Genomic DNA, 25,983 nt, shown 5'->3' with positions numbered 1-25,983 from the left:
TACGTACAATTCTTGTATGGTACCATGGTGCTCGCGGTGCTGGAGCCTAATGTGAGACCAATGTTGTGTAATGAACAGTCTGATATAAATCCTGTTCCCAGTGAGCTCACTGAATCTAGCATGAATCTCAAACCAACTATGGATTTAATACCACATTCAAATTGAAGCCTATAGATACCACCTAGAAGCAAGTGTGGGAATGTTTCCACCTCGCTGGTATAGAGTCCAGCACTAAAAATACAATGACACCGAAACAACAACATTTTTTTTATGTGGTCTCTGTGAAGGGAAGTGTTATGGAGAGAAATATAACATGTTTGTAATTATTGTTGAGGCTACTCGTGAGGACAACCCACCTCGTTTGCTTTGTTGATATCATTACTCCTTGTTTTGAATTAAACGTCCTCACTTTAATCAACTTCACTGGATGCCACACTGTTGCAAAAGTATCTAAATACTGCTGTTTAAACAGTTTAAAATTACATGTTTAATGTAAAAGAAAGCATATGCTTCCGTTTTGTCCAGCATCTTTTTTTTTTTAGAGAGAGAGGAAAGCAGGAGAGGAAGGAATCATGATTTTGATAATGAAGGTGTTCAGCAATCCCCGAGCAGTGTTTGTTCTTGTCAGTTGATCATACGAAATGACTATAATGAGATTCAAATGACAGGTGCTGAGAGGGAGGGTAAAGGGGAGGAGGGGAAGGGGAATACATACATTACAGTGATCACTAGACAGAAAACAAATTGGCAGATGAAATTAAACAATTAGGTGTAGATTTTGTCATTAAATGATAACTGATTCCATTTTCTTCTCGTTAACTCTTTTTCATGATAACCTGATAGCAGTGTTGGCAATCTGAGCTATATCACTACATAATGATTGCACTGCATTAGGGACTAATGTTTGTAGACCTCTCTAAACTTGAGAGACTTGTCATTGTGTATCTTATAGGCCATTTTTTTTTTTTGAAAGGCAAATGTGGTATTCTTTTTTAAACAGTGACATTGGTCACAATTACATTGTACAATCAGACTAAAATTAAATAATCTTGTCATTACTGTGTCACCGATCTAATATGGTATATATGCACATAAGTTTTCACTTTATATCTTTGTGTGTGGTTTTTAATGATTTGATAGGGAAGTAATTACATTTTATATCTTTTGAATTGAAATGATGTGGTTTAGTGACCAAAATATTGAGATGACTTAGTACCATCATATGACTGTGTGCAAACTGGTTTTTCATGATATATCATTTAACCAATGCCACTGTTTCATGTGACTGGGACTCATTAAAACTTTTTTCTTCAACAATTTCTATCATCTAGTTTAGATTAAACTTGAAACCTGAGTGGATTTTTTTTTTTTTTTTTTTTGTTAAATCAAAGATGATTCAATAGTTTACTGTAAGATCAAAATATTTACTTGGTTGCTGGCTAGACTTACTTCCTTAATCTGCACTTGTGTCTATTCATAATGATGAACATTGTATTGTTAGGTGTCCTGATTCATTTTGTTTTGTAGTATTTAACACTGAGGAGGTGTCTTAAGTACTTTGGATACTTTGGTTGAGTGTGAAAGGGGGATGGAGGAGGATAGAAGTCAGGTCATGCAAATAATTTATAAGTGGGAGCCACTGTTCCTCCCTCCTTCCACCTCTAACATAACAAAAATAAAATATTCACATCTTGTTGAGCACACTGATTCTGTGTAAACATTTCCTGCAAATCAAGCATAAGATGCGCTCCATTAAGACCAAACTGATGATAGCACTGTTGGAAATATTAATTGTTTGCTTTTTTTCCCCTTCAGTAATGCAATGAGATAAAGGACAGTGCATTTTATTTTGTTTGCAGTATTATTGTAGATGTCCAAATGTTATATAGTTTCATATCAGGAGATGAAAAAGTAAGATGTCTCTTTATACTCTAGTAGCTGCCATGTGGGAGAAGCCGGAGAAAGATGTATTAATTTCCATGGTAATGGCTCCAAGTAAATAAGAATGGTGACCTTGTGCTCTATGTACAGATCTATGAGTAATTCTTCTCATATGTACCATCTGGAATCTCTGTATGATATAAATATTATTTTTTTCTTGTCTGGTTATTTGCTTGCTGGTATTTTCTATTTGAATTGAGGATATTCAAGTTAATGTACAAGATCGATTTGCAGAGAAGAATCATGGGGCCTTAAGTGTCAGAGAGCAGTCAACCTGAACGCATTTTTTTATTCATTGTCGAACAAACGCCTGGCATCCTGTCTTTCACAGTATGATTTAAAAGTGCATAATAGTAGGAACTACATTTGTAGATATGCAGTGCTGAATTACAATGTATGTTGTTTGCCCAGTGTAAGTCATTTACGTTACTTTCATAACAAATATTATTTCTATCTAAATTTTATAATCATTTTCACATTTGTGTTCACAATTTGACAAGACTTTTTATAATCATGACAGGAGCACATATAATGAATTTTGATTTTAAATATCCTCACATTTTTATGTGGTAAACATTGTACAGAGGTGTTGCAGCCTTAGCTGATATGAATTAATCATGTAATGTCATGTAATATTAGTTATATTTTATACATATTTCTTGTATCTTTATGCAGAAGATATGACATCTACTGCAATATTTTTCCTAAATTTTGTAAGTATTGCTCCCCCCCCCCCCCCCCAAATTGGATTGAACTGAATTGAAAGGTATTTATTGGATAACATCCATCACAGCCCACCGGCTGAATTATGGACATTTTACATGTATCAGCATGAATACATTAAAATATATACAAAAATACATTAAAAAATATTAACTATTGCACAATAAAGGTAACCTTTACCATTAACAAGATAAAAACAAATTTTACAATTACAATTTCTAACACCACTATTCTTATTTTCATGAATAATCATTATTACTTATACAAAGAACCTTGCTAAAAAAATCAACTTCTTTCTCATCTACTCATCTTCTTCTTGTTCTTCTTCACTTCCCTTCCTTCAACCTCTTCTTATTCCCTGCAACAATATTCAAATTATTATCATAATCACACATATTTTTCATCATAACAATAAAACCACCATTTACACTATATTACAAAACAACAATCAATATTACATTCATCAAAAATATACACAAAACACTGGGTTTGTATGAGCAGAATTGTTCAAATATATCAAATACCAAAAAAATACAAACTTCATATTTCATACAGAACGTAGGAACATGATATGGCAATCAAACTAAGATCAGAAAAGTTTGCTTTAAGCCAGGCTGACACTTGCACGATTCTGTGGCACGCATTGGCACGACTCGAGTTGTGCCAGTGCGCAAACTAGTTGTAAACTGGCGTGAAGTGTGCGTAGACCCGTCGTGACCTGCGTGCCATGCCGGGACGAGAATTTTGAATTGTTCAAAATTTTGGTCACGACTTGCCACGACAAAATCGTGGCCAAAAGTTGTGCAAGTGTCAGCCTGGCTTAAGACTAAAACAAAAAAAAGAAGAAGAAAAAGGTGCAAAATGAATATACCGGTAATTAATGCCCCTTTTTCATTTTCAACATTATGCACCATAGGAGGCTCTCATAATTTTGGCATTGTTTGAAAACTTCAGATAAAAATAATTTCACTTTGTGCATTCAATTGACCATTGTCATTCAAATTCCTGTTCCATTGTTTAACACAAACCTGAGCTTGAATGTATTTTGGTTATACATCAACTATAGATAGGAAGGACTCTACTCATCAAGTTCGAATCAGGCTAGCACATAACCATAACTGAGAGTGGTTAATGCTGCACCCTTGAATAGCACAATGTTAAATAATCGATTCTGCAGGGAGGTAAAGCAAGGAATCTAAATGAAATACAAAGAATGAAAGAAATAGAGCAATCTATATCAAAGGCATAGCTTTGATTGCTACTGTGCATGAAGTTCATGTACTGTACTTAGTGCTGTGAGAGAACAGTTACACCCTGGATACATTGTACTAATTGTAGCTTGGGATAAAGTGTCAAAAGAGTGTGTTAGAAGAATGTTGGGTAAAAGCCGGGAAATATCAGTGCAAGCAGGTCCATTGTTTAGTTTTACAAGAATAACAATGACAAAGAAACTGTTGATTCCAATCCAGCAGATTTTCCACGTGTGCAGGGTTTCACTTTTTGTTTTGATTTTTGTTGCCCTTTTTGTTGCTCACTTACATGAAACCTACAATCTTGTATTAATTGTTTCTTATGCTAAATTTGATACAATCTAACGAAGAGAAGTCGTTCTTTGTGCATACCCGATACTCGTATGATGAAATATTGCATAGATGTGTTTCCAATGTACCGGTACTAGATTAACCTAAAAAATGTAACATACACGTAGACACATGGTGTATGTACATCACATTGTACCTGGTATGATGTTTAATATCAGTGTTCATTTGTTAGTCCATGGGCCAAGAGCCGAAAAATGGGTTATTGGTACCACCTGAGGTGGCAAAACCTTTTTGGTGTCTTTTTGTTTGTCGGACATAGATATGTTTATCAAGCTATGATAGCATTTCCAAATGAGTAGCTTTGTCATAATAAATGAATTTTTAACCAATTTGGTCTCATTTTTATATCCCTATACTTCTAAATCGAAACTAATTGCGCAATTTGTGCGAAGTTCCCACGACGTATGTGCGATTGTCGTGTGTATCATTGCTAAAGTACAGCATGTTACGTACACGAAGAACACGCGACGGAAATGCGAACAACGAAACATTTTCAATAATCATGGGAGAAAATGTAGCAAGGAGAGGTGGAAGCAAGAAAAAAATCAACTCAAAAAGCTTTCTTGAGTTGATTTTTTTTTCTTTCCTGTATTTCTCCTTTCTTTTTCTCTCATTTCTCTATCGTGTGTTTGCCTACATTTTTTTCCCCCTAGGACGTATCTCCACTAGTAAAGCATTTGTTCCTTTTTTTTTTTTTTGCAGTTCCTCCAACACATAATCTCTATAGTTCAAATGAAATTTACATACTTAATGATTTTAAGTGTATTCTGCGATTTTGTTTTTTGTATATCAAATATTCTTTCTCTTTGCTAGTCTTTAATTTCTTTCGTTACTATAGTTGTTAATATTTAATTGTTTGATGTTTAGAGGTATACTACGATTTTTATTTGTAGAAAACGTACAGGGCATACATCCCTCAAACGTGCGCTAAACGTTCGCGAGAATGTCTCAAAAGGTACGCGAACAGTTCGCGATTACGTCGTAAAATGATCGGAAAAACTTCGCAGTTTTCGCGTAACATACGCGAGACATTCTCCGAAGTTTCGGAGTCTGTTTGGGGTTTCACGAACATTTTGCGAACATCGCGCGTGTCTTGCGAAGGTCTTGCGCATATGACAAAGCTTTAAAGACACTTTCGAGAACAATTCACGAGCAAATCCCGACTAAGTGTGCGGAAAAGGTTCGCAAAAAATTTCAAACTTTTTTGAAATTATCGCCGAAGTAAAAACGACATTCGCGAACAATTGACGACGCTTCCGAACCCTCACGTTTGTTTGGCGATCTTTTGCAGACTAAAATGCGAATGCTGGATTTTGCCATTCGCGTCATTCGCAAATCGTTCGCGTGCTCCGTGAAATCCCACCCTAACCGCCAGACAAAGAAGAGCACTGTCTTCTGTATGTCCACAGGTGTTCTGTTGTAAACGCGACGCGCTTAGTCTTTATGCAAGGCAGCGAAGGGAATATCCAAAGGGTTATGATGTCCACAGCTGTCACGCGGTGTGCTTAGTCTTTATCTAGAACAATGTACGGTTATCATTATCTAAAGTTCCTAATAAAAGGGATTATCTATACTGTTTTTATACTACCCTTTCAACAATACATCAGTTTTAAACAAAAATCACTCTGTTCATTGACAACATTATTTATTATAATGTATTGTAGTGTACTGGTACATTGTTTTTGCATTATCTTTCATTGTTGGATGGAAATAAAGCGGCATTGGCGTGGTATTAGCGTTTTCACTGTAGCGTTTTCACCGGAAAATGATAAATGATTGAAAAATACGGTAAAGTTCACGAGGAATTGCTTTTTTGTTGTTGCTGTTTTTAGATAAAAGGATATAATACTGTATTATAAGCTTTGGATATTCCCTTCGCCGTCTTGAATATTAGACTAAGCGCTGTGGACATCATAACCTTTGGATATTCCCTTCGCTGCCTTGAATAAAGACCAAGTGCACCGCGTTTACAACAGAACACCTGTGAACATACATAAGACAATTCTCTTCTTTGTATAGCACTTAGTCTCGATTCATAAGTATAGGGATATAACAACGAAACCAAATTGGTTTGAAATTCATTTATTATGAATAAGCTACTAATTTGGAAATGCTATCATAGCTTGATAAGCATAGTGTATGCCCGACAAACAAAATGACACCAAAAAGGTTTTGCCACCCCAGGTGGTACCAATATCTGGCCTGGCCCATGGACTATGTGAAGTGCGATGATTCTCTATGGTATGCACCAGTGTGTATTGCACTCAAAAAGAAACAAATAGACAGATGCCACTTATGTCACAACATGTAAATTGTAACATCAACTTTGAGTCTCGACTTCTGATATTAAAGATAAGGATTGAGAGAATGTAGCAATATTAGTAGAACACATCATTGAAAGTTTGAGGAAAATCGGACAATCCGTTCAAAAGTTATGAATTTTTGAAGTTTTTGTGCAGTAACCGCTGGATGAGAAGACTACTGCAGTGTGTGAAAAACTTAGATGTCACATACGTACAACAATATAAAGAGAATGTCACAAAATTTCATCTTATGAAAAAAGTACACATTCCCCCGACTCGTTACCGACAAATGTTATGGGTAATATTATTCCCCCTGCCTTTAGAAAGAGGCAAGTCAAGTGCTCTTTTATTATGCGAAAAAAGTGAAAATATGTTGAATTTTCTTTATATTTTCTTTATACTGTTGTACGCATATGACTCACAAGCTGTAGTAGTCTCCTCATCCAGCGGTTCCAAAACAGAAATTTTAAAAATTCATAACTTTTGCATCGATTGTCCAATTTTCCTCAAACTTTCACTGATGTGTTCTACTAATATTGTTGCATTCTCTCAATCCTTATGTTTATGAAGGTGAACTTGTCCTTTAAAGTGGAATGTCTCTTGGCATGCCACATATTGCATTGTGCACTTGGTGCAAATAAATGAAGAGTGAAACTAAACTTTGATTACTTTAAAGATGGGGTTTTCCTGAACCAGACACACATGGCTTGATCGTGTTGTACATTGTCCAGGTGAACCGTTGATTGTGTCCACTGGTTGAATTATCAAGGGAAGCCATTGCAGGCGGTACTATTGTTACCATTATTGAAAACATTGCGGTATGGCTTGAACGTCAGGTTGATGGAGTTGATGATCATTCATGTAGGCCCTACATATTTTCACTTGATATTCATGATGATACACCTTGTACGTTGTATTAAAGGATAGCATTGTAAGTGTACACTGATTAGAAAGATGAAAAAGGTTTTGATTTTCATCTTGGAAGAAAAGTAATGGTGCTTGTTTTCATATCGCTTATCTGTTGCTATTCTGCAATGTCCAAGATTATCAATCAACTGTTGTTCACAGTTTATAGGAACATAAGCATGCCTAAATGATTATCAGAAATTATATCATTGCAACTACATTTTTTCAATTTTATGCAATCCAGCATTAGATATAACATCAGTGATTCTTGTCAGATGCATGTTACCTTTTATTCCAGCTGACTACCTGACTACATTATATAGCACATACATGAATGTCAACTAAGCCCTTTTTACACTTGTGTTTCTTAACCCCAGACTTTCTCTGACCCAAGACTTATCGTTAGTCCCGTACCAATTTTTTCAGCTTTTTACACTGGCCAATTAGTCCCGTACTATCTCTTGTCCGGGGCTAAGGAGAAAACTGACCTTTTTATACTCGTATTTCTTAGCCCCGGACTTTCCAAACCACATGAATATTCATGATTACTGGTACGCTGTGCACTGTACACGTACACGCACGCACCGACAGCACTTGATTACCTCGTGTCTGATTGGTCATTGGGGGTCGGACTTCGTCTCCGTCGCTTAGCCCTGGATTATTTTTTCGTTCTGTTTACACTCACTTGCTTGGCAGCGCAATTGTGGTGCTAACCCTGCTATTTTGCCGGGCCAGATAGTACGGGATTATCGGTGGGGCTAGCCCACTTTGGCAAAAACGAGTGTAAACAGAAAGTGGGCTAAGGATAGTCCCGTATCAACGGTGGGGCTAAGCCCCCCCCCCCCCCCCCCCTTAGCCCCACCGTTGGTACGGGACTAAGCTAAAATTTACAAGTGTAAAAAGCCCTATAGTGTATTTATAAGCTGATATTTTCATGTGGCTTTAATTTTCACGAATTTCATGAATCACAGTTGGATCACGAATTTAACAACACGCGAAAAATGTCTCAATGCGCTTGGGTGATGATGCATGTACGTTAGCGTCGGCGTCAATTCGCGAAAACAACATCTCGCCAAAAACCGAAAATATCTGTACGCGAAAATAACAGCTTATACAGTATTTCCAAGTGAATGAAGATTACATGCATGGGCAGAAGCCACATTCTCGGTACTTTTAATGTTCTTCCAATATTCTTTTGTAGTTGCATCTGATTCATCTTTACGCGCAAATGAAGTATGTATGACATCCTCCTATGTACAATGGTGTAGCTGAAGCTGGGGCCTTGTTAGAAATGTATGGAAATGTACCAATATGTTTTCATCATTTCATATACAAGACATTTGCAGCATTTTGCACAAATGATTTCAAATTTCAAAATCATGCTCCCAAGAAGCTTGGGGTTATCAACAATTCTTAAGCTAAACAATCAGCTGGCTAACTATATCAAATGAATTCCATAAGTAAATATGAGTTATTTCCAATAACATTTGAAGATTTGAATAAACATGTCAATCTTCATTCATTTAATGAATACGTGCAGGGTCCCCCAAACCAAATCTTTTTTTTCCCTCAAAGATTTAAAGGGAAATTGACAAAATGAATGAGTCAGCACTCATTATAATCGAGAAGGGTTTCCCCCGACATGATTTGTTCACACAGTATAGTCATTTCATGTGGCAGACAGACAAAATGACGAAAACATCATCTGTGATAGAAGTTTCGTCCCCCCTGTTCTCCAACCAAGGTCAAGGGGTCAAGCAGTGTCACAGCCAAGCCAGCATACATTGTATCTGGCCATCTGTTTCTGTGAAGTGTACAGGAAATGGCGTTGTGCATTTCTTTCACCAACTGCCTTTGTTCGTTGGGGGTGGGGAAGGAGAGAGTCTGGCACAGGGAAGGAGAGTATGGCTAGGTTGGAGTACAATGATATCAGACTTCTACTATATAACAAAGGAAATTAATACTAGCTATGTAAACCAGGCAGCATAGGCAGTTTTTAGTTTCTATTGCATTTAGTATTCATAGTTTTTTTTTATGAGAATGTGTATCACATTTTGAATTTATCAAAGGAGATCAGAGTCACATATCAGACAGAGTAATATACTCCCACGAGATTTTACACAGTACAGGAAGAAGAAGAAGAAGAAGAGTGGCCAGTTGAGTGCCAGTTATATCTTTGTATTCAGAGTAGAGAATACTTCCAATTATTCAGTATAATATGCTGTGCATGTAATGTGGTATTTGGTACCCTGGGGTACCAAATAGGAAACTTCATTTCGTTGAATTATCTTCTTATTTAAAGGTCCTATTTACCTTTGAGAACAGTGAATTGAACAATTTTCAAGATATCACATTTGATGCATATGTGTAGCTCTGTTGTATCACAAAACATCCTGCCATATAAAATTTTCTCAATAAAGCCTAATATTTAAGGAGATATCAATATTTTTCTCTATTATAAACCATAACTATAGATGGTTAATAGTCTGAAAACATTTTTATTATACTGTAACTATTGTTCACATTTTGTGTATTTAACAATACTTAACATCGATTATACAGATTCATATTTTTACAGTGGTTAGTTCTATCCCAAACTCACATTTTAGAACTATTATAAAGCATTAATGCTGGGTTTTTGTTTCATCTGCAAATGGTAAATTAAGCCTTTAAGCACTGTACCCTGGTTTTAAAAAAGTAAAAGTAATTTTGAGTGCTTAATGCATGAAGATTTTGTTGTGTTAGTGACCTTGTACCACAACGAAGAATGACTGTAATACATCAAATGTAGATCCTGATGTGTAATTATTTTGTTTTTTCCTCTCTCTGTGATTACCAAACAGCCCTGCCATAGTGGCAGTATACAAAATGTAGGCAGTGGAATGGACACTGTGCAGCAGCAGCACTCAGCAGCACCAGTCTCATTACCTTGTACATGGTAATCATGGGCTGGTTCTGTGGATTGCAATGCATTAATGTCCAAAATGATAGCATTTTCAGAATGGATTTGGAGAAATTCATCCTTTTTTGTGTGTTTGACTATATTAACCATGTCATAACAGGGACAAGTCGTGGTCTTAACACAAAATAACTGAAGTCGTCTAGGAGACACTTTTTTATGATTATGGCCCTGTATTCATTTTCATGTCAGCGAGTAAAAGTTTCTGTTCTGTGCTAATGAGAAAAATCTCTTTGATACTTTTGGTTTCATTTTTAGATCTCAAGGAGTAAAATTTTCCATTCCTTTTTATATGAGGAATCTCTCTTTGATATGTTTTCCACTTGAAATATCCCTCTTTTGTAACTACTTACTGTAGATGGAGAAAAACTGCATGTGGAGACATAAAACTCATGGTTGTGAAACCCTCATTTGTTACCAGCAGTTTTGTGACAGTTTCCTGTTTTTCAATTGCTATTGCAAGTCAACAAGAGTCAAATAGCATCTGAATCATGATTTACAGAATTTCTAGTGCAGAGATGCACTGGAAGATATGCACTTGAGTTGACTTTTATTTTGAACATGTCCAAAATGTAAAATCGGCTTCAGCATATCTCTGTGTATCCCTATAAATAGCTAATGAATACAAAGAATGTCAAACATGTCACCAACTATTCTATTATTAGCAACGGATGTGAACGTATCTTCAAAATTTTTGAATTCGTTGGGTATTCATTGGCTCAATATGCTGTCGTGTGACAGGGCCTGCTTAACTCATTGAGAATGAGTCCTGAGTGTATCGAGCAAGTGTCTATGGGAAATGCGTGTTTTAGCAAAATCAGCCTGTCGTCAATGGGTTAATCAGTGGTTTCTACTTCTCCCTGCTGCGTGCATGCCAAACGTACAGCTTGAGTAAAAATTGAAAGAAGCTTATCATGTGGTCATTTATTTTGTTTTTGTCATTCCCTACAGCCAATCGTAATAGATGACTACAGCGATCCCAAAGATGTCCTCAAAGCAGTACAAGAGAGTGGAATGGTCATTCCACCAGAGAAACCGGAAGTGGGCCATCCTTACCCACCAGAGGATGACTATTCGGTGCCCTATGAAGCCCAGAAGATGATCAGAAGTAAGTCAATCATTGTGTGGAATATCCTGTCAACTTGCAATTATTCCAACTCGAGTATTTTCTTGGTTCACAAAATAATGAAATATAGTATGTAAAAAAATTACAGTGTCGTTATCTTTACAGCTCATTCTTCTAGCAAACACACAAGAAGAATAGAAATATTCTTGCAGTTCAGTATGTCACGCAGCTTGATGGCATAGCTATGTATATCATAGAAGACAATCACTCCCACCAACTAGACAAAATTCTAACAATGTACAATTAAGTAATTACTCATCAATTTTCAGAACAAAGCTATGTCACTATTGTCTATGTATTCAGATATTGCCATATAGTCTTCTTCATTTTGTCTGAATACAATGTACTTTTTAAAAATCTTGCCTTGATAGATGATAAGAATGCAGTCAAATGTCTATAATTTGTTAGATCATCAGAGCAAAACTTGTGACAACATTTTTATTTCAATTGAATTCTTGTTGTCTTGTTAGGTGTGTGTGTGTTAGAGAAAGACAAAGGGGTGGGGGGGGGGGGTAGAGGGGGTAGGAAGGGGGATTGAGGGACGTCTTCAGAAGGAGCAGATCAAGCCAGATTAACATTGAGCATAAATTTAGCTCCATGCTCTTACTGCAAGTACGTGTATATAAATATGCACTAGCAACAGATAATAATCTAGAGATGTGCAAGTGGAAATCGGTCGGAGTTGTGTTCCTATGCTGACTATCTACAGACAGCAGCTGTACAGTATGATACCACGGGGATTGATGTCAAGGTGTTCATCATGCTTGGAATGAACCCATCTTTATCCACCATGAATACTTACACAATTTGACATAGTAGGGCTTATGTCTCATTTGCAAAACTTTGCAGAATTATGTTTTGTCTTGTCATATTGGTAATTCCATGTTTTTGGACTAGCATCAATATTCTGTGTGTTTAATTTATAAGTGGTAGGTTCTCACAAACACAAATGTAATCATAGTGCACAAATCTGTACCTCTGCACTACATTAGTGTCAAAGACAGTGACTATAAAATGTAACCTTTTAGACTGGCAGGCATAGAAGGTTGGTAACATTTTCAAGCCCCCCAAAATGCTAATTCCCAATATTAGGTGGCTCTGTGCAAGTTTCCTCTCGTCAAAATTTGTATAGCAGTGTACGCCTCACTTATGAGCAGCATTTAGTATGCGGATTGACCAGGTTTGTATGGGAAAGCTTTCCAGAACAGTCTTCCATAGAATTGCCATTGAGTTCGTTGAACATCATGGAGAGCAGTCTTTGTATCACGCTCACATTTATATACAGTGCATTTGAAAGTGGCATTGAATTGGCAATTGCATAAATTTTCAGGATTACTGACATTATATTTATACGTTTGGACTTATGTTATTTTCTTACTCAGTGAATTGACACATTATACAAAAGTGTATGTTGTGTGTTTATGTCCATTTTAAAATAAAGAGGTGTCGTTTGAAACTGATGGACAAATTGCCCTTCCACAAATTATTCAGTGTTTTAAAGAGTAGCCATGATAAAAATCAGGGGCCGTTAATACTGGGATCAGATATGAACCCACCTCTTGATTGCTAGACAGGCGTCATATCCAACAGACTACTGAGTTTTCACTTCATAGCCAGTGATGGTTCTAATCCCTTATAGCAACATATACTGCATATTCATTAAAATTTTAGAATGATTCTTGCATCAAGTTGTTTTTATTGCTACTGATTGATAAATTACCCTTCATCGACATGAATAAACATCACTTATTCAGTGTTTTGTTCCTACCCAAGTATGTATGGTCCATGATATTTATCATGGTTACGATTCAAAATACTGAGTTATCATTGTTTATTTATGTTGATCAAGGGCACTTTGTAAATCAGTTTTGATAAAAACAACTTGGTGTAAGAATGATTAATATGAAAAAACAAGTGTTTTTTCATGGTATTAGAGGTAAAAACAACCAGAAGCATAATAGGTCACATCACACAGGAGTTATTGGTTTTTGCATAGTGATGCAAATTTTTTTTTTTTTTCGCTATCATTCAGACATTAAAAAAAACACACACACAAACAAACCAAAATTACTCTGCTGCAACATGAACGGCTATGAACCTCCAGACTGCCCATGCCTAAACAATGACCAAAGTGTGACCCTGGCAACCCAGGTTTGCGGAGTTGCATTATGGGATTAGAAAACAACAACAGCAATAAACTTGATGGTTTCTTTGCATGCCATTCACCCACAACATGCAAGCAAGATATTGTGATTATCAAAAAAGAAAATCAAGCTGGACCCATTTTTGCAACATGATGCGTATTGCGAGATTTAAGATTTATCTGTGTGTCCAGGTGCATGTACAAAAATTATCATTTTTTTTACATTGCATTGCTAATATCAGTTTTCAAAAAGTGTTAATTTTTGGTGTGTGTGTGTGTGTGTGAACGAGACCATAGTTTCCCCATTCTAGATGTGATGAAGGTTAGAGCCATGCAGGTGTAAGTTCTGTGGTGGATCCATTTTATCTGTCCTGGCAGGTTACCCTTGAGCTGGCTTTCCTCTTCATAGGAATGTGCAGGGAGGATTTAAGGAGATATGTCATACTCTCCTCACCTTGTTTGCAATCGTTGATCATAAGTGCATCAGTCATGTTTACTCAGGGGTTAAGCTGGCATAGATAAACTGTCATGTTTAGTCATGTCAAGGAGATTCATGCCAGATGTCTCGATCAAAATATTGTGGCAAACAACTGACAATTTCTAAATCAATGAAACTTCTGGAAGTAAGGACCTTTGCTAAATTGGTCTTGAGGGAGAAAAGTGAACATGTTAAAAACTGTACAAGTATTCTAATACAGTTGAACCTCTCTTATCCGGCCTCCCTTTATCCGGATCTCTCTATTATACGGACGCATTCTCGCCGTGATTTTTTTTTTTTTTTTTGATAATTACGGGAGGAAAGGGGGATTCCCAACTCCTTGAGAACTCCTACACAAACACACATGAATTACATATTACTTCCAACATGATTAACATACATTACATCAAATTTCCTTCCAAATTGCTTACCTTTAGACATTTTAACATCCCCAAACATCCCCAAATCATCGCAAGAACATGGACACAAGATTATGCGCTTGAGTCCTCTCACATGTAACAATGAAAAGGTTGCAGTATACACATTACTACATGTGGTACTACAATGGGCTACATCAGTACATGTGTACACCATATGTATATGCACATTTGAACAGTTTACAGTTGAACCTCTCGTATCTGGCCAAATCCCTTATCCAGATGAGCCCCGGTCCCGACTTGTCCGGATACGAGAGGTTCAACTGTAGTCCATATTTCAATACCAGTGTATGAATATAATTGTAGTGCTGAAGACCTAGATTTCTCATTCCATCACTGTGATTCGGATCACAAACCCACAAATGTAACGACTCACCATTTGTTCGGTCCTGATTTACAAAGTAATATGTGTACACAGTGTACATGTACAAGTATAACAAGGTTTGCTGATGAGTGACAGTTAAATGAGCAGGGGAAACTTTAGTAAGGTACAAAAGGGTGAAGAGAGATCAAGATAAGTAGGTCATTACATTGTTGGTGTCCTCTAGAATCACAGGAGTTGACAATGGTAACTAAGTACAGTAGTATCGGTCTATCATCTGTTAGCTGTAAGTTGGGAGGTAACAAAAGCTGATAAGTACACACATAGTCCAGCAAGTATACAGGATGCAAATGTGGCAGTGAACAGGCTCAATGCCAGGACTATAGTCTGGATCATAGCAGTGCTTTAATTTCATTTGTGAGAAGTGCTGCATCTTAGCTAGAACAATTCAGGATACCATGTTAGTCATTACTGTACATACAATTTGTACATAGTTGATCTACTGGACAGATACTTGTACTGGGTCTATATTATACAAATGATGCACAGGATAGAGTGCGTTAGTATAGGCATATAGTGCACTCGAGGGTATTTACAATTGTGAAACATGCACGAGGCGAAGCCGAGTGCATGTTGCACTACATTGTAAATACCCGAGAGTGAGCTACGCCTCCACTAACGCCACGAAATAATCCTGTGCATCATTTGTTTTATAAAATGGGTCGAAAATTCGAAAACTAACAGCATTTGTCAGCGTTTTTCACGTACCTTTGTGGGTCAAGACGTCCGAGGATGTTCGTCCCAAACATTTACGCACGTCGCACTCGGAAATCCCGCACATGTAAGTACTGTACGTATAAGCGTATACGTACGCCACATGATTGTTGTGCACAAGAAAGGCCGGCTGGCAGCCCGAACGAGAAGTTGTTTATAGGATTGACAGCGCGTATGGTAGCGCGCGACGCACTTGTAACAACTGATTAAGTGCGCACTGCTAGTGTAAACATTGTGACGTCAGTGACTTTACGCTTTTTTGCAAGGCCGTGCATGATAGTAAAAATTAATGCACGCACACGTGACTCATTTCAGCGCTTCCAATTGGCTACATTCTTGAACCCATTTTATAAAATATAATATTCTCTATAGATACAAAGTTCTACATTGGGAACCTGTGATTGTGTTCAGAGCTGTAGCTTCTTGCTGATCTTGTTTGGTTATTACCGTCAGCTGACTGTCCATAGTAAACAATTTGTTGCCTTGATGAAGTTTGACAAACCAACCCTAGTAGCATCTTTGGCCAATTTACCTCAGCCTTGATGGGGTCAGATTTGGATTTTATCCACATGTGCCAGCTTGTTAACCTGTTTTAAAGAGAGAGAAAAACAGAATATGTGAGATGGCTGGCTTCATTTACCCACATTCTATGTATTCTTTTTTTTTTTTTTTTGTCTTGTAATGCATCATACTATAAAAGCTGACATTAATTTCGCGTACAGATATTTTTGCGAATGAGGAGGTAAAGACATTATTGTGAGTTCTTTTTGTGATTTTGACGCCAAGGCTCGAAGAACACTAGGGCCTGCAATATTTTAACATGCTAAATTTGCGGCCAAACAGTAATTCTTGAAATTGGCAAGAATTAGACCCTCATGAAAATAATAGCTTTTACAGTACAGTGTATCATACAGCTTCTTTGCTGGGGGAAGGGCAGGGGGAAACTGTCACAGGGTACCAACAGTTTACCAAGGAGCTTCGTAATTCTCCAATGAGTGACAAAATTTGACTCTACATGTTATCTCATTATATCTGTTACATCATCCATAGCAAGTATGAGTGTGAGAAACACCCAGATTTCTGGCTGCTACTGTGCAGGACATGAAGGTGTACATTGTATATTTACTTCATTTACTCTCATAGTGTATAACTTTTGTTTTCCTCATTTTGACAATGTAAAGTTATGTGTACAGATTCTGACATTGACAGTGGCATGTTTACCTTTGCCAGTATTGATGAGAAATGGTTTAATCCTTCTGGCTACTAACATTTGATTATATTCCTCTAATAAAAAATAGATATGCTGTAGAAATTTAAAAAAAATGTTTGAGGAATGGGAATTAATTTGTACATGGCCAATCTCTGCAAACTGTGCTTGTTATTTCAAAGATGACAGCATTTGTACACAAAAATCATTATCTCACATAATAGTTGTGTGACACTGCTTTTGCAATTTTTCAAGCAAGCATGAAATTTGCCCAAATTTCTGCGTGGGAAATATTTCATGTTTGTGGTAGGATAATGTTGCATAGAAGCCACTTCCTAACATGCTGTTCAGACCATGTGGCTCATGGGTTGTACAATTACAGTTGGCTTGTCTTTGAGATGTTCTCTTTCAGAAGCTGGATCCAGTGTGTAAATGTCAGGATATGTAAAAATACAATGACGCATTTGAGCACGTACACTGTACAGTGCAAATTCTAGGGCTGTAAGGAAACCACCTTATTTTGAACCTTGCACATAGAAATAATATGGGAAATGTTCCAGACAGTACTTCAAGTTATCGTAAGATTATCAATTGGAAATCTGAATCTTCATCTTCAATTAACAGTAGATGGGAAATTGGCACTGTCTTTTAAGAAGTGCATAAATTATAAGAGAAAAAACTCATTTCAAGATATCGTCTATTTCGTGAAGACAGTTCAAATAATGTTTTCTGTAATATCAAGTGGACTGTTGTTCGTCATGTGGTCAGTGCTCCTCTTTAATAGTTTAAACATATTGTATGTACATGTAGTTAAACCTACAAAATAATTCAGTATTTCCAATAAATTATTTTGTATGTTACCTGAGCAAACTATTCACATACAACTGTACAGTATATTTATAAATTGAGCTCATTATGAATGTGACATTTCCCAATGCCATTTTGCAAAATATACTCATTATGAATACGTAAAGTAGAGAACATGAACAAGGAAGGAAAGGTTCGAGTGTCCCAGCAAGATATACTTCTGCCATATGTTTCTCTTCTTTAATTTTGATGCATGTCGTGGACCCTAGCGGTGTGTCATGAGAGCATATTCAGTATCTGGTTTCAGCGTGACGTCATGGGAGAAAATTTAGGATGACTTATCGGAAATCATTACCATATCTTGACGCTGCTGGTGTTTTTGTTTTGTTGTTGCTTCTTTCTTTTCTCGAGAACTCGTTTTCTTGTGCCTCAGGGAACATTGATGTACGATGTATAAATCTTCCCTCATACAGATTTTGGATTGGTTGTATCACAGTGACCAAGGCAATTCAAGCAGCTAAAGTCTATCCAGTGTAAATTCTCAAAAAATCTCAGTCAAAAGTTGTTTCGTGTTTTTTGTTTGTTTGTTTGTTTTTTTGGGGGGGTTGTGAAAGTATATGGCCCTCAGTGCCTTTAATATCTGAACAAATCTATCATTGCTGCTGTAGGATTTCATGATTAAGTATCATTTGATTGAGTATGGCCATGTTATTTCATCAAGAGTTCAGGCATCATTTTTTATATGTTTCCCATAATGGCACTGTGTCCACACTGTACATGTACAGTATATCTTTCTTCCAAGCAACATAGTCAGTAATTTACCCTTCCATGTCGAACAGTTATTCTGGTTTAAGTTGCTCCGGTATTCATAATTATGCTGGTTTGATAAAGCCCTCAACATCCACTGGTAGAAAATTCTTAACCCATGGAGATCGAACCGATTTTGCTTTAACGTACTTGACAGACATTTCCCATAGACACCTGCCCGAGTATACTCAGGATTATCTTCAAGGATCTAAAAGAAGATCAAAGCTTGTTATGAAAGATTTCTTTAATAGAAACGTGCTGAAAATAAAAATATTTGTTCGGTCTTGTTTGTGCATTTTTTTTTTTCTGGGGGTAGTTAGTATTTCGAGACATGTTGTGATACACAATTTGTTCTCGTGTACATTAGAAAAGTTGTTAGATACAGCACACACAAATTGTATCCTTGAATGTCTGTGGTTGCTATAAAGATGAAGTCAGTTTCTACGATTAATATCAACATCAATAAATGCACACACACAACTAGATTGTTGCCCTGCTACATTGGTCTATTTTTGGATTAACTATTTTTCTTACAATTGTAAATCCTCATGTATTGTTGATACTGTAAATTTTGCTTGCTTAAACAGCTGTAGTATCAGGTGTATGGTGCAATGTAGCTTTGTGCAGTGAGGAAGTATACAGTGTTTCTGTTATTTATTCAAATGATAGTACTGTGTTTGTGAACATCTTGACTGTTATATGAATACTATCTCACAAGCAAGTTGATACCTGTTATTGTTAGAGCAACACTGATATAGAAATCTGCAGATGGAAGCAAATATTGTAATCCATGTGATCAGTGGTATGCATTGCCTCAAGTAAGATAACATTCATTCAGTTACTGATTAACATTAAGAACACTTTGAATAAAGTGCTGTATGATAGGCCCTACAGTTTATTTTTAAGTCTCATATGGAGAAATAAATTTTGTAAGATGAACACTTGCTCTCAAGAGTTACATGTTACAATGATGCATTGTGTTAATATGTTGTTATGTGGACTCAAAGCAATGTTCTATGTTTTACCTTGCTCCTTATAAGTGTGTGGTACTTCAGATGGAAATAAGAATAAAAACCCAGGTCAATGTGGAAATATTTATGGCAGCTATAATCTGTGAATATGATGTGAAATAGATTGTCAAAAGTGTTGAAAACTGTTGCCTGGCCTGTGGGGTAATCTGTAGCCAAACTGAGGCAAATTTCAATTTTATACATAATGTATGTCGATAAAATCAAGGCAGCTGTACATTTTGATATGCTGCAGAAGTCCTGTAGTCATGACTTTCACTGTGGACTGTGTGTAAGGTGGATTGAAGTATACATGAGCAAGATTCAGAGAGAGAGAATATTGGTTATCACAAGTCATGGCATACATTCATCTCAAAGGACTGCTGGAAAAAGGGAAACAAATCAGATCTATTTCAGATAGCGTCAGTCAAGCGAGAATTGTGGGCATTACCTCAAATTGCCCAGTCATTTATTGGAGACTCAATGCCAGAGCCTCATGTTACCATCAAATGTGAATCCCTGGTTAAAACTCATATTAAGACAATAATTTGACAGTACAAACAATCTTGTGTTCTCCTGTATTGAAAAAAAAAAAAAATTTACAGAAGCCTGTGAAAACTGCCACTAGAGTAAATTATTATCTACTAGTGTGTGTGTGTGTGTGTGTGATATCATTGTACTGACTATACATGTAATAGCATTTAGGTTTGAGGATTGACTTTGACAGGTTTGAATGTTAGTGCATGGCAGCCTTGCAGGCATCCTGCCTGTGGTAATGTGGAATTACTCCAAGTTCAAGGTATCCCTCTGTGTCATGCCAATACCACAGCCTGGGTGTTTTGCCAGTCTTATTTTCCAAGGCCCCATTGATCAGGGGATTTAATGCATACTGCCATGTGCTGGGCATGTTTCAGCTGAAGCAGATACATATACATAATTGTAGGCCTATATCTTCCAAAACATGACATAGAAAATTGGAAGAGATGTGCCTGTATACTGTATACGCCATATATTTCGCGAGTCTAAATTTTCACGAATCGGGAATTCTTGACGATTTCGCGAGTGGTTAAATTCGCGATCGTGGAGTCCTGTAGTGACCTGTACTGAATGGAGAAATGTACACACGTACGTCACATCCACATCGGGATCAGAGCCAATATTTTCGCGTGTCTTTAATTTCGCGAATAGCACCTGACTCGCGAAATTCATGAAAATAAAAACATCACGAAATATTCGGCGTATACAGTATATGCTTCATACTGAGAAAAGTTTCTTGTGCTAGTTTTCTAGTACATTGCAGGTCACTGCCCTTTCGCAAATCTTCTAAATTTCTAACCATTGCAGATATCCTTCTCTAACTCTGCCCTGATGTAATTTTGTAGCAAATAATGATGCATGTAGCATTTGTTCCTCTGTCTTTACCTTCCTAACATTACTCAATGTAATTCGTTTAACAAAGCAAGAACATACAATTGTATTAGTCACCATGAAAGAATGATCACTGTTCCCTGACTGGAAATTCCTTTGTACATTTGTATCTGTTACAGTTGTGAGTAGGCCTACCTATACTTTTACCAGGAAACAATGCATGCTCCAAAGTCCAGTATTACAAATGTGTTACAGCTCATATGAAAGTCCTTCATTAAGATTAGCATGATTTTCTAAAAATGAATGCAGCATGATATGTGATACAACTTGTAGTAGTGGTGCAACATATACCACAAGAGCCAGAGAGAACAGATGAGATGGGGACAGGTATATATACGAATTGTACACATAAATAGATATGTTGAAAGGAAGAGGAGAGAAGGTTTCAGAAATTTTATGCTGGTCTTTGGTCACTGTAAAACCAGAAACATTCGCAGCATGTAACTTTCACAAATTAGAACTAAAGACATTTTTCATGACATGGAATCTTTCACAAATTGCCACTGGCATTTATTGCATTGCGTAGACAAAAACTTTTGTGTGCATTTTACTTTTGTGAACCTTGGCCTCTCGTGATATTCATGAAACATTCGTGCATGTGAAAATTTCTGGTTTTACAGTACACATCTTTTTGAATGATATATTATTGTTTATGTATGGATTTTGATGTTACATGCACTTTTACATTCATGATGATTCATTATTTATTGATACCTTAGGTCTGATACCTGTGTATAGAATTTTCTAAAAATTTTGAAGCAGTCCATGTCTGTATTGTATGTCTACACACAAGTAGAATGCACTGCATTTATAAGATAAAAAGTTTTTATAGGATAATTGCATTAGAAATGTTAAGATTATTTTACATGAAATTTGTGCTTTAAAGCTTTAAATGGTGCATGTATTTATGTCATTCTAACAGTCCTACTGACAACATTAGTTATAATATCAAGTGAATTAAAGCTCTCTGTTTATAGGCAGTTTTAAAGAAGACACAAATAGGGTATAAGTGTGTAAAGGAAGCTGTGAAATCCATTTATCATCCCAGGCATGCTTGATATTTGATGACAGAGCTATAAGATACCCATAGGTTGATATGATGGGCGGTTTGCTGCTGATGGCACAGCGATCCTTTAATGCCGGCCACATGTCTGCCTCAGTTTAACAACAGATGAGTCATGCTTGGCTGATGATGTTTGGCCTGAGAAATGCAGTGGATGCAAGTCATACACATTGGGAATTGCTGGTTGACAAGTTTGATGGTGTGCAAGTTGTGGCGAAAGCTGAGAGGGAGACTTGTAACCTGAGGATGGATAGAGGAATAAAGGGGAAGCAAAAATACGGAGATGGAAATGAAGAACTAATATTCTGTGCATTATACTTCCATCAAGAAACATGAATGTGTGGTAGGTGAAGATTGTGTGAACAGATTTGGCAGACTTTCTGTTTTTCCATCAAGTGGAAAGACTTGATATTGCTAATAATTACTTTGATGAGTTGTTTGTGTCATGAATTTTGGGTAAACAGCATTTCTTGGACGAGCTGTAGTAAGTGATGGATATGGGGGAAAGGATTGCATGAATGTTTCATGTTTATTTAATGGAAATGAAAATAAAGTTGAATTGAAATTCTGAATTGAATTGAATGCTAACCGAGATTTAAAAAAAAAGAAGAAATATGATACTGTAGATAGAGAGGAGGAAGGAATATGTGTTAGCAAGCTATTGTATGAAATATTAAAGTAGAGATATAGAGGTAATAATGAATAGTGTTTGCATCAAGTAGGAAAGATGGACTGCTACACAGAATTAGCTGTCTGACATTTTTGGCAATCACCAAAATGAGAACACACTGATATCATTCCTGTCCAGAGAACAGTGGGGATACAATCAGCAGGAATAGTATTGAATGTGACCAGCTTGCCAAGTGGGATTTGATGAACTACATTGAACCTGAAGCTATTCTCTTCCTCAGGCTCATCGACAGCTTCTCTTCTTTCCTAAATATGTGGTTATTATTGTTTTGATGACATTCTTGTTTTTTTTTCGGGGGGGGGGGGGGGGGGGGGACATACCAATGCCTCAACATGTTCATGGAGTTTTAGTATTAGATATTAACTAGCAGCACCCGTGGAAATCCACGGGTCTGAGGGGTTTTATTTTTTTTCTCATAATACGATTTTGCACATTTTTATTGAAGAAATAAAAAGAAAAGTCTTCTCATTCTTTCGTTAATTGTGCTGTCTTCTAAATGACCACCCTTCCCAGAAATTTTATAATACATTTTTGTAGTATATGCCAGGCGATCCGGTCCATTGGTAGGGATCATTCCCGCCACTACTTGCTTTTATTATAGAACTTGAGTTTCGAGGGGTTATTTGCACCCGTTGAAGTCCAACAGTTGTCTTGTTGCCCCTCACCCCTCCCCCCACCCTCACGCACACGCACACTTCCACCTCCGCAGGGCAAAAAACAAAAACATTCAGGGAAAAATTACCAAAAACGCAAATGAGATTCCCCGAAAGTTCTGCCCACAGGTTGTTCCCGTCGAAACGGGAAGATATTAACACTATGACTTTGATTACCCCCTGCTCTTGCATCCACGCGGGCACCCGCGGGAATCCACGGCTGGTCTCAAGTTTGTTTTGTTTTGTTTTGTGTTTTTTTTCATGTTTCTTTTCCCCACGTTATGAGAGAAAAATAAGATATTTTCGTCTTCATAATTTTGCTCCCTCCTTTTTGTTTTTAATCACCAAAACTTGGCTTGATATATCATATTAATATAGAACTACATCTGCTTCAGATTGTACATTATCATAATTAATATTAGGCCTACAATTATTGCTCCTATTATTGTTATTATTATATCATTATTATCATTATCCTTATCATCATTATTATTATTATTATTATTATCATCATCATTGTTATTATTTGGGGAGGGGGAGATCATAGTCATCAGGTTTAATAGGCACCCGTGTGAGTAGGTTCTCACGACCTCGTATTTTTTTTCTTTAATATTTTTCCCATGTTATGGAAGAAAGAAGAATATATACATCACTGCATTCGTCCTCATTTGCTCCCTCTTTTTTTTTGTCACCAAAACTTGGTTTGATAGACCATAGAACCACACATTCTATTTCCACTTGCAATTTTAAAAATAGGCGGTCGGCAAAGCGAGGTTTTCCTCTACGTCCGCTCATCTTATGAATATGTATGACTACAGCAGCTCTGCAGTAAACGAATGGACACAGCTGCGCGTGTAATCTGATATGTAAGGGTACGTCGGCAAATGTATTTAGCCGCGTCCTAAACAGTCTGCGTACAATGACACCGGACTTGAGAGCAAACGGCGAGCAAACTAAATGACGTACCTGAGCTGCATAACAGTATTCTGCAGTTGTGCAAAATACAATTACATAACCAACGTTCGTTGTTTTCATTTGGGGACGCCAATAATGGCGAACTGTACGTAAATGCCCTTGTAGTCCATATCACGCACACACAGATTCGTGTAACCATCGTCAATACATTCAGTACACGTAACAGGCGGAGGCAAAGGTACATCACAGAACTATACACACAGTGTAGAGTGTGTATAGAGTTCTGCGAGGTACATTGTGTGTGTGCGTGCGCGTCCGCCGGAAGATGTCAGAGATTTCGCTGCACCATCATCTTTAGTATCCCCCAGTGTCTCTGCAAGCTAAAAGATGGAAGATCGAGAAAGCAGGAGGCCAGCGCAGGTTCCGTGAATATCGAAACGCTCGGCTCTTTCGTCACGCACAAAAATGCATTATGCATGTAGCTAATTAATTTTTCTTTTTCGTCCTCGACGTCGACACGGAGGCGGAGAGGGGACGAAACCCGCGCCATTCGATGTAGGATACTCTCCTGCGGCCGACGGCACCGGTCGCAACTGCCCGGAGCCGACGGCTCGGGAGGAGATAGAGAAACCAGCAACGCCGAAATAAAACAGGAAATACATAAGGCCGCGACAACAACAACAACTTCGAGTATTATAGTATAGGATTATCACCATTTTGCATATCTAGAATATATTAAATGCACTTTTTCTAGTTACTAAGAATTGCAGCCCTTTCAGGGAATTGACATATGCAAGGACATATTTAAGTACCAGTATCAATTGTTCTAGTTAAATTGAAATGTGAAGAACATATTTTATAATGACCACAGATGTGCTTTGCCTGTCCTATCTTCTTCCCATTAAAACTATATCTATACATGTATAGATGATGGTATGCAAGATGAAAGCAGAGGATTTAATTTGAGTAATGTTCTTATATCATTGAAACTGTAGACCTATATGACATGAGCAAAATTGACTGAACATTGGATACAAATAATTCATCTTCTTCTCATACTGCACTGCCCATGGAAAGACACAAACGTTTGTGAAATTTTTGGTGACAAATATGGGCTTTGTAAAATACTAGATGATATGGGCTGAAGAAAATGCAAATAACAGCCTTGAGAAAAGGTTAGCTTGGCTTAGTGGCTGACGCCACTCAGCATGGACAGCAATGCATGTGTCTGGTCTGATGATAATCACCAACGGCCATCTTATGTGGCCTGATGCATGCACTCATATGATCTGCCATCCCCGTTATCTGTATTCATATGAGCAAAGAATCTCTATCTCTGCAGAGAGAGAGAGAGAGAAAGGGGGAGGGGAGGACAATGGGAGGGGAAGGACAGAAAGAGAGAGAGATATTGTATATATGCCATATATTTAGCGAGTTTAATTTTTCACGAATCGGGACTTCCAGACAATTTTACAAGTGGTTAAATATGTGTTCATGGAGTACAATACTGAACAGAGAAATGTATGTGTGCATGTCACATTTATGTCTGGGTCTGAGTTGATATTTTCGCATGTTGTTTAATTCATGAATAGCACCCATCTTGCGAAATTTGCAAAAATAAAAACCTCGTGAAATATGTGGCATTTACAGTATAGAAAGAATGCACAGTATCCACAGTGAAATTCAGAGTCT

General features: G+C 37.1%; 1 protein-coding gene across 1 annotated transcript in view; it reads left to right on the top strand.

Moving 5' to 3' along the window:
- The window catches only part of LOC139711417 (uncharacterized), an 87,234-nt gene that overhangs the window by 37,246 nt on the left and 24,005 nt on the right, over positions 1-25,983 (top strand). The window contains exon 2 of the mRNA XM_071623300.1: positions 11,385-11,541. Within this exon, the coding sequence (XP_071479401.1) occupies positions 11,385-11,541 (157 nt within the window). The remainder of the gene's footprint in view (positions 1-11,384; positions 11,542-25,983) is intronic.

Source organism: Diadema antillarum, unplaced genomic scaffold, assembly GCF_040938485.1.
Source record: "Diadema antillarum isolate AM-2024a unplaced genomic scaffold, OU_Dant_1.0 seq00001658_RagTag, whole genome shotgun sequence".
In the NCBI taxonomy this organism is placed as follows: Eukaryota; Metazoa; Echinodermata; class Echinoidea; order Diadematoida; family Diadematidae; genus Diadema; species Diadema antillarum.
This window is presented reverse-complemented; position numbering and strand designations above follow the sequence as displayed.